The sequence below is a fragment of the Pseudophryne corroboree genome, chromosome 5, assembly GCF_028390025.1.
Source record: "Pseudophryne corroboree isolate aPseCor3 chromosome 5, aPseCor3.hap2, whole genome shotgun sequence".
Lineage (NCBI taxonomy): Eukaryota > Metazoa > Chordata > Amphibia > Anura > Myobatrachidae > Pseudophryne > Pseudophryne corroboree.
The window spans coordinates 628,886,899-628,897,881 of NC_086448.1; the positions used below are offsets into that span (position 1 = coordinate 628,886,899).

Here is a 10,983-nt window from a genome sequence, read left to right on the forward strand (position 1 = left end):
AGCCGACACTATTGCCGGTCTGAACAAAGCACCCGTATGTGTATAAATTGATTTTAAGGTAGTTTCCTGTCTGCGATCAGCAGGATCCTTGAGGGCTGCCGTGTCTGGAGACGGTAGCGCTACCTTCTTGGACAAGCGCGTTAAAGCCTTGTCCACCCTGGGCGAGGATTCCCACCGTACCCTGTCCTGTGCAGGGAAAGGATACGCCATAAGAATCCTCTTGGGAATCTGCAGTTTTTTGTCTGGAGTTTCCCAAGCTTTTTCAAATAACGCGTTCAGCTCATGAGATGGGGGAAAGGTTACCTCAGGTTTCTTTTCCTTAAACATGCATACCCTCGTGTCAGGGACAGAGGGGTCATCTGTGATATGCAAAACATCTTTTATTGCAATACAGGTTGAGTATCCCTTAACCAAAATTCAATATCCCACATTTTTGGGTCCCCTACTGAGATAATGACATATATATTATATATTATGTGTATATATAGATATATTATATAGATATACAACATAATATACATATATATGTGTCACTATCTCAGTAGGGGAACAAAAAATGTGTGATTTTGAATTTTGGATACTGTAATCATATATGAATACTTTTGGCCACCCTTGGGTGTAACCTCGCATCATCGTAGTCGACACTGGAGTCAGAATCCGTGTCGGTATCAGTGTCTGCTACTTGGGACAGGGGACGTTTCTGAGACCCTGAAGGGCCCTGTGACACAGTCAAAGCCATAGATTGACTCCCTGTTTTATCCCTGGACTCTGCTTTGTCCAATCTCTTATGTAATAAAGACACATTTGCATTTAAAACATTCCACATATCCAACCAATCAGGTGTCGGCGTTGCCGACGGAGACACCACAATCATCTGCTCCACCTCCTCCTTAGATGAGCCTTCCACTTCAGACATGCCGACACACACGTACAGACACCCCCACACACTCAGGGATAGATAGATAGATAGATAGATAGATAGATAGATAGATAGATAGATAGATAGATAGATAGATAGATAGAAATATATGGATATATGGAGACAGTCCCCCAATAAGGCCCTTTGGAGAGACAGAGATAGTATACCAGCACACACCCAGCGCCACCGGACACTGGAATAAAATCCCAGTTAGTACAGCGCTTTTATATAAATACACTCACTGCACCAATTAAATGTGCCCCCCTCCCCTCTTTTTTGCCCTCTGAAACCGTGTTCAGCAGGGGAGAGTCCGGGGAGCCAGCTTCTCTGCAGTGTGCTGTGGAGAAAATGGCGCTGGTTAGTGCTGGAGGAACAAGCTCCGCCCCCTCACCGGCGGGCTTCGGTCCCGCTCAAATTATTTATACTGGCGGGGGGGTTTCAATATACCGCCTCTGAAGTATCTAATCTATCTGCCAGTGTCCCTTGAGGTTAATATTGCTGCCCAGGGCGCCCCCCCTGCGCCCTGCACCCTTACAGTGCCCGTTGTGTGTGTATGTGTGGGAGCCATGGCGCGCAGCGTTACCGCTGCGCGTTACCTCAGTGAAGATCTGAAGTCTTCTGCCTCCTTTGAAGTCTACTTTCTTCTAAATACTCACCCGGCTTCTATCTTCCGGCTCTGTCAGGAGGACGGCGGCGCGACTCCGGGACGAACGGCGAGGGTGAGACCTGTGTTCCGACCCTCTGAAGCTAATGGTGTCCAGTAGCCTAAGAAGCAGAGCCTATCATTTAATTAAGTCTGCTTCTCTCCCCTCAGTCCCACGAAGCAGGGAGCCTGTTGCCAGCAGTGCGCCATGAAAATAAAAAACCTAACAAAAGTCTATTTTCAGAGAAACTCAGGAGAGCTCCCCTGCAGTGCACCCAGTCTCCTCTGGGCACAGGATCTAACTGAGGTTCTGTGGAGGGGCATAGAGGGAGGAGCCAGTGCACACCCATCTAAAGTCTTTAGAGTGCCCATGTCTCCTGCGGAGCCCGTCTATACCCCATGGTCCTTACGAAGTCGCCAGCATCCTCCAGGACGTAAGAAATTTTTTTTTTAAATCAAGGCAACTATCCACATTCAGTAGGTTAGTGTTGCAGAAAAGGGATTCCTCTACCTTATGAATTTTGAGTGGTGTAACAAATGCCCCTTTCATATATGTAACTATTGTTTTACTATTTTGGACGTTAGTATTACTCTATAATGGAACGCCAACCTAAAACTACAGTATATCGCTAATATAAAGAAACACGTATTCTAATTTGTATCTTTCTTTCCTTTAATGTTGTTATAGCTCTGTATATCCAGAAAGGGTTATGGTATAATAGGTCGACAATCAAAAGTTTGATAGTATAGAGAAAGGAACCGGCGCTAAGTATCAAATGGGATAAATATAAAAGGTTTTTTTAAATTAAGAAAAAGTATATAAAACTATTACACAATCTGCACAATTATAAATTCATTATAGGCGATAGTTGTCTTTTTTTTTTTTTTTTTTTAAATACTACATACAATAACCACTGTTCTGTTATCTGGATCCCAGACTAGTGGTGATGCAAATAGGACAAAGCTCTCACTAGTAGCACTGAAATTGGCATCAGCAGTAGATATGGGTGGTCTTCAGGTGGCCGGCTGTCGGGATACCAGCGCACAGTATTCCGGCGCCGGAATCCCGACAGCCGGCATACCGGCACTTTTTCTCCCTCTTGGGGGTCCACGACCCCCTGGAGGGAGAATAGAGAGTGTGGTGCGCGTAGCGCGCCACCGGTGCCCGCAGCGTGGCGAGCGCAGTGAGCCCGCAAGGGGCTCATTTGCGCTCGCCACGCTGTCGGTATGCCGGCAGTCGGGCTTCCGGCGACGGTATGCTGTCACCGGGAGCCCGGCCGCCGGCATACCCTACTACACCGTAGATATTACCCAAGTTGAGGAGACTGTACAGTATGCTCCTCTAAAGATGGTGTTTGGAGACAATGTTGTCTCCTATAATGAATATATAACGGTGTGCAACCTGTGTAATATTTTTATATACTTTAATGCTTTATTAAAAATGTTCTTTACTGTTATATCTGTCCCACTTGATAAGATAATTGCAGTGCAATATTGGGACTGATAATCCCTTTCCGGCAGCTATACTGTGACAGTGCATTCCGAACTATATTTAAAATTTCGACAGTGTCTAGGTCAACATGGAAATGGCTTACACATGAAAAGGTCGACATGAGTTTTTCATGGGTTTTTTTGTGTCAAATGTTCCCTTCCAGTGAGCGAGTGCACTGCTTTGCTCATCATGCTTCGGACAAGATTACTATTCCCAATCACAGTCCATGTGGATGGTAAAGTATGTAAAAGTTGAAGGGGAAAAAAAAAACAACACCTCAGGTCACCATATGTTATGTCGACTGTCATGTTGACCTTTTGACCATGTCGACCATATACATGTCAACCATCTGGTGTCGGCCTTTTAACTGTCGACCTATCATCCAGATACCCCTGAAAGTTACTCATAATTTGCCCATTACACATTGATTTCTATATGTCTGTGAAAGTCTGCCCCACATCTAATCATTAAGGGGCAATGCTGCAATCTTTGAACAGCCGGTCTTACGACTGACTTATTTTTGCAAAAATGCCCTGGCTTTGTACTAAACGGAGTTTGCAGGGACAGCAGTAGTGCTAACCACTGTCCTTATGGGTTACATCCCTGGGGTCTCAGAGAATCTGACCCTGAACATGCGCACAGTGTCAGATTCCGGAGCTGATGGAGGCTATGGGAGAAGGATAAGAGCCCTCTCCTGCAAGATTGCCTCAATAGGCTTAAAGCAGTTTACATCATGTGAGGATGGCATACACCTACTCCAAAAGCTCTGCTTTTTGGAGTCTGGGAAATATAGGAGAGGCAGTCAATTGACCGGCGGTCAGGATACAGACACCAAAATCCCGACACCAGCTGAAATACCGGCGGTCGGAGTCCTGACCGCCGGCTGGTTACCCCTCTTGGGTGGTGGTCCACGCCACAGGAGGGGAGAAGAAACCTGTGGCGACCGAAGGTCGCCACCAGGCCCGAAGCGTGGCGAGGGCAGCGAGCCTGCAAGGGGACACATTGCGCTCGCCGCCGGGATCCCGGTGGTCAGAAGGATCAAGTACTGATCCCTAATAAAGGTCAGGCTGGAGTACCCATAATAACGGGGACTGCAGTTTGTAGCACTAATTAACCTTTTACAGATTTCTGTTAATTAGGTTGTTAGTAAACTGCATGACTAAAGAAAATTATGCAGAAACTGCTGTTTCTGGATAATTTTCCAAAATATGAGCTTCACAAACAGGCCCCTAAATCTATAGCTGCCCTGTTACCAGAAGCTATGAACTTACTTTACGTACAGTACCTGCTTGAAGTTCACATTTGTTTTTCTACAAACGTGCAACACGAGCAAAGCATTTCCTATATTACACAAATTTCAAAGTACCTCCCATTTTGGAACAGACCATTATTGCAACACCCATTCAGCAAAGGCTGAGGATGTACACATTTCCATAGAAAACACCAGTGACCAGTTTCATACATGTGAATAGATGTCTCATGCACAGAGATTTAAAGTTAGTTACCACTTTTTTCTTTCTTTCTTTTTTTGGATAATTACCCCCCTCAAGGTGGAAACTATCAGAGCAAGGATAGTAATAAAATGAAGTGAAAAAAACATTAACCAATCACCTTGTAACTAAGTTTACAGGCTGTGTTTGAAAAATGACAGGAGCTGACTGGTTAATGCTTTATCTCTCCACGCTTTGATAACTACACCCCAAAGTTATTAGTCACAACCAAAATCTGTCCCTCAAAGGCTATATTGTTATAATACAGAAATGTATACTGTATATATATAAAAAAAAAAAAAAAAAAAGACACGCCCATTCAAAACAATTTAACACAATTCAAAATACAATTCCCTCGGTTGACTTGTGTATGAACTAAATATTTTGCAGTGAACAGACAAACCACCTTGAGGTGTAGAAACTTATGCCCCCTATACATTCGGCGCTCCACCGCCGAGCTGCCCGGCGGATACGGCCAACAGGTAATCCGGCGGTGGGGGGAGTGAAGTTTCTTCACTTCCCCAGTCACCCAGCTCCATAGCACTGCATGCTAATATGGACGAGATTGTCCATATTGGCCTGCATGCATTAGCGATCCGACACCAACGATAAACGAGCACGTGGCCGCGCATCGTTCATCGTTGGTGCCTACACACTGAACGATATGAACAAGTTCTCGTTTATTAATGAACAAGAACGTTCATATCGTTCACTGTTATAGGCCAGTGTGTAGGGCCCTTAATACGCCAGTACTAAGTACTAAGAGTAATGGTAGAACTTGAAAAAACAAACCTAGAGTATACCTTATGTGCAACCCACCCATCACTGCAATGCATAGTTCAAGTACAGTACTAGATATTCAGCTATTTTGCACAGATCTACAGTTAGGTGCTGATTAGCGAGGAAGGCATATTTTACTTTTGCCGAACCTCATTTTTTGACAGTAGCTGTATGTGTACATGTTTGTCCTTCAAAATTATAACATGTCCTCCTCACTGATCAGTACCTACAGTGAACACTATACTATAACAGGGGTTCTCAACTCCAATCCTCAAGTACCAAAAGGTCACATGTTTAGTGGATTTCTTTAATCTTGCAAAAGTTAATTTTATCTTGCTGGGTCAGTAAACTTTCCACAGTCTACCACAGACAGAATTCCTCAAAACATGAGGGCTGAGTACCATTGACCTAAGGTAAGATCCTGTGACTGATGCAAATTGCTGAGAGATACTGAAACAGGAAGAGCCATCAAGCGAGTAAACTCTTGACTACAACCCATAGCATGTGAGGGCCCAGTGACGCCAAGACGTTTTATTATACTTGCCAATAGCATTTATTAATATTTACGTCAGACATTCCCAACCACGGTCCTCAGGGCACACCAACAGTGCAGGTTTTAGTGATATCCAGACTGCAGCACAGATGGTTAAATCAAAATAACTGAGCTACTAATTAAGTCACCTGTGCTGAAGCTTGGATATCACTAAAACCTGCACTGTTGGTGTGCCCTGAGGACCGTGGTTGGGAATGCCTGATTTACGTAGCGCTAGCATCGTCTATTGCACTTATAGACATAGTTTAGATAAAAACTTTAAATATCAAATCTCAAGAGAAGAACCTTAAAAACAATTTTATTTTTTTCAGCCCAGAAACAAAAGTGCCATCAGACCCATAAGGACAACCTGTACTACAAAGTAGCATTACACATGCACCACAGACACAAGTGCCACCTTCTTATCTGCCTCCAGCTCCACACTCATTCTGACAATATGCAATTACTCTGCAAAAAGTAAATTGTGTGCTGCACATTAAAAAGTGCAGTCAGATTATGCCAGGGGTTATGGAGAAGGAATAACTTTCCTTTAGGCACACGTTAGTTTCTATAGAAAGCCGGGTGGTGCAGAAGCTGCCTGGGAATAAGAATGATATCCTGCAGCAGCAGACATGAGGCTGCGATCTGATCTCCATCCCGCGGCCGGTAACTCGGCGATACACAGCGGAGGCAGCAGCAGCCAGAGAGCAGTGACTAGACTTCTGGCTGTCACCTCGCCTGTCGCACCCGCTGCAGGACACACACACCTTGCAGGGGCGACTAGTAGAAGCGTGAGCCGCGGCCTGAGCCCCGGGAGCACTCACCAGCAGGCAGTCCGTGTTCACCTCCGACTTGGGGTCCCGCAACAGGACATCAATCTTAGCGAACCGGGACTCGAAGCTCTCCCCGTTAGACATGGTGCGGCCGGCGGGGCGGCAGTCCCTCTCACAGTGCGGGCGCGCCCTCCTCCTCCGTGGCTCGGTGCAGGTATCCGGCTGTGCGGACGGCTGCGGCGTGCTGCGGGGATCCCTCCCTGTGACGCGGAGATCGCTGTCCCCTCACCCCCACCTCAGCGCCGGGCTCTGCAGCAGCGTAACGGGCGCCGGCATCCTCCTCCCCATAGGCCGCCGGACACATACACACACAGGCCCGTCCCTCCGCTCCCGGCCCCCAGGCTGCACTGGCTGAGCCCCGGTGACAGCTGCTGGGGTGCAGCCGGCGTTTGCGTTCCCTCGGTACGTCCCGCCTCAGTGCCGGGAGCGCACGGTCATGTCTAACAGACAGCACTGTCCTTCCTTCCCCCGGAGGCACATAGGATACGGCGCGGCTGAGCGGCCTCCCTCCTCCTCCTTCAGCAGCAGCTCTCACAGATGATGGTGGTGCTAGTGCCTCTGTGGCTCCTCCTGGCTGCGCGGCTACACAAACATGTCTGCTTCCTGCTCACACGGACACGGCGGCGGCGGCTGCTGCTGCTGCTGCAGCTGCAGGGGTGGACAGATGCCGCGCAGGCGCATCTGATGGCGGAACAGTGGCTCTCATCTTGCTTTCTGGTGGGCTTTTTTTTAACGTAATAAACAAAAGTTTTGTGATTTATTAATGTTTTGTAAAGGTAACTCGTTCTCACTGCTCATAATACTGTTACCATATGGAGTGTCATGGTGCAGAGTTAGGTCATACTTGCCTACCTGACCCTCTCCATGAGGGCCAGATGTACTAAGCCTGAAAAGTGATAAATATCACAGTGATAAAGTACCAGCCAATCGGCTCCTAACTGTCATTTTTCAAACACAGCCTGTGACATAACAGTTAGGAGTCGATTGGCTGGTGCTTTATCACAGTGATATTTATCACTTTTCAGGCTTAGTACATCTGGCCCTCAGTGAGGGAGAAAATGCTCTGTTCCTGGACTTTCCTGGTAATGTATGATTGCCATCACCTGTGGTGAAACACCTTTCTTATCAATTAACTAGCTCACCACAGGTGATGGCAATCATACATTACATAAAGTCCAGGAACAGAGCATTTTCTCCCTCATGGAGAGGGTCAGGTAGGCAAGTATGAGTTAGGTATATGCATTGCTATACCTCCTAACTGTTAAGGCCGCCATCCACTAGTGAGACTTCTCTGAACTAAAAGTCGGAACCGATTTACCCCCAATCTGCCCGGCAGCTTCCCAGGAAGCCTGCGATTACGATTTGCTACTTGAGTGATTTTTTTTTTACATCCGATATATCGCCTCCGATTGATTCTCTGCTGCTACTGGGCGTGTGGATGGGTGTGTACAAGGTGCCAGTCAAGTGAATCCGCCGCGCTATCGTCTGCGATAGGATCGCAGGTGTAAAAAATGTACTCCGGTGTGCACCTTTTTACCTCCGAAATATTCACGGCAGCAATGATGATCTGCGACTCCGATCCAAGGAGTACGGGTAAGCACCTCGGGTCAGAGTCAGAGGAAAATTACATGCAATGTGACAGTCTCCATCCAATCCCTCGTTCCGAAAGCTTGGACGAAAAGTGTCCATCTCACACTAGTGGATGGGGGCCTTTAGTACTGTAGAAGCGGGACTTTTCTGCACGACGAAGCCGCACCCGCCCGAAAAAGGGAGGGCGGCATCACTGGAATGCCGCAACCTCCTGCCATGCCTCCAGTTTACCTCACCAACAGAGCATGGCCAGCACACTATGAGTTGCTGGCATGCCCCCAGTCCCTCTGTATCCTGTGCATAGACACTGTGCGCATGGACACAGCGTCTATTCAATGCTGCTCTGTTATGTAGAGCAGTGAGTGACGGGTTCTTCCATCTGTCCCCCTACAGCAGGACTGACACGCGAAAATCAGGACGGGACTGTCCCACAAAAATCGGGACAGTTGAGTGGTATTACTTCCGTTACAAATATAGAAGAAATCATTCATGTAGTGTTAAGGGCCCCATACGCTACAGCGACATGTCGGACCCTCATGTCGCATAAGATTTCCCTTGAACCGCCTCCCAGGCGGCAGGATCGCATAGGATACATCGTATGCGGCCCTTTTGCATACAATGTATCTTATGCGATCCCAGCAATACCTGTGGGAACCAACATATCACGGGTGCAGCACTAACAACCTAGGGGCTCGGATCCGATGCTCACGGGACCGTGCATCAGATCGGATGTAAAGCACATCCGATTTGCCACTTTTCATCCAATTTGTCGGCCCGAAATCGGATGAAGTCAGGCATTATCGTTGTAGTATATGGGGCCCTTTAAGGCCCATACACATTAGAAGACCTGAAAGATGTGAAAGATGAACAATGTGGAAAATGAGCATTGAACTCCCTGACAAACGACTCCCTGACTCAGTGTACACACTGAGCTTTGTTACAAACAATCTGAACTACGAACGATTTGCTATGCTGAGATTGAGGGGATTGCGCCGCATGCATGGACGACTGACAACCTGCTTCCAACGATCATGGGTGCATGCATCATTCATCGTTTGCCGTGTGCACACTAGAACGATTTGATCGTTCACAACCGTCTTCTAGTGTGTATGGGCCTTAACCACTTAACTGACAATTTTGTTTCCCCAAAAACCGCTCCTAAATTGTCGGGTTTTTTGTGATTAGTGAATTAGGTGAAGAACATGAATTTAACCTTATCCAAAATGATTTTAGTATATATATATATATATATATATATATATATATATATATATTGACAAAGCCTATATGTTTATCCTATTTAAAACACTCTAAAAGATTAGGAGACACAGTACGCAATTGGCGCAAAAAGTACCGCAAGGGTACGCCCTTAGCGTAGCAGACGCTGTGCACAGGGTGTGAACACAGGCGTTGCAGATACTTACATAATTGAACTAGAATAACTATGCCTTAAGGAATGTACTTATACTGTAAACCTTTGTGCAGTGATAATGTGTAGATGTAATGCAGTGTAACCTTGTTAGCTTAAAAGCTGTATGAGCGGCTGTGATGCTCTGAGAACCCTTTAGCAATATAATAATCAAATACCGTTCTAAGGTTCTAACGCCTTTAAGGAAGAGAATGAACGCTCAATTGCAAAAGAATAAACAATACAAGTTATACATTACCAAAATAACATAGAATACCTAACCGAATCACTACACATAAAATACAATAGCTGCACAATTACATTTAAGGAGAGAGAGAGAGAGAGAGAGAGAGAGTGGCTTATAATTACAATAAAGACAATATGATTGCAGAGAAACTTACACATGTGAGAAACAATCGCTGCGCAGTTAGTCAATGCTGAGAATCTTTGTGGAGAGAATACTTGAGCTTACCCAGGCTGGCTGTCCCTATATACACAACACCCAGCAACAACACAATGGTCCCTACAATACCGCATGGGACAGAAGCTAGACTCCATTTTGGGAAAAACTCCCATGATTCCAAAGACTGCAACACATGGTTCAAAGGGGGAGGAGAAAACACCCAGCAGCAGCCATCTTCTACAAACCAACTAATTATATTCCACATTCCAATCCAACTAATTATATTCCACATTCCAATCCAACTTCCTAGAACCATCTTATTCAATTTCACATACCAAACAAACTCAGTTTATTGCATACAGTCCATGTTATATGAACCATCACAACACCAGATCACCAGGTAACCACAAGTATCAGCCTGCCATTGCTACAAGCACATGACTACAGTAACAAAAGGAAGTATGTTTTGACTTCAAACCTTCAGCAAGATGCATCATGTAAAACTACTATAATCTGTTATAAATCACCATCCATAAATGTATACCAGGAAATGCTATGCTACAGATTGTCTACTGTTCCAATTCATTACAGATTTCATAGAGTATCAACACAAACACCCAACAATCACACAACTGCACAAGCATCACTAACCTTAAGCCACTTGTATCTCCAAACCAACCACTCTATACCAATCACTTCACAACTACTCTACCTCAAACACATATCTAAACTATTCTATGCCATTAAGCCATGTGAATTCTATACTTAGCCTTCGTAAGGAGGTAAGTCCTAGTGATGATCCAGCCATGCTTCCGGGTGCTTTGTAGCTGTGTGTAGCTACAGTACATCTGTCCTCTGAGACCACAAGCAACTGCACTGATCTCTTCTTTAGC

At 45.8% G+C, this 10,983-nt stretch overlaps 1 protein-coding gene across 2 annotated transcripts in view; it reads right to left on the reverse strand.

The window, feature by feature from the left end:
- Nucleotides 1–7,361, reverse strand: part of ROCK1 (Rho associated coiled-coil containing protein kinase 1) — a 294,513-nt gene extending 287,152 nt beyond the window's left edge. The window contains exon 1 of one of the 2 annotated variants that reach the window (XR_010177843.1): nt 6,681–7,361. Coding sequence is in view for 1 of the 2 variants with exons in the window: in XM_063923571.1 (XP_063779641.1) it covers nt 6,681–6,773 (93 nt within the window). In the remaining variant the exon portion in view is untranslated. The remainder of the gene's footprint in view (nt 1–6,680) is intronic. The other variant, XM_063923571.1, reaches the window with a different exon arrangement.
- Between the last annotated feature and the right edge of the window lie 3,622 nt (nt 7,362–10,983).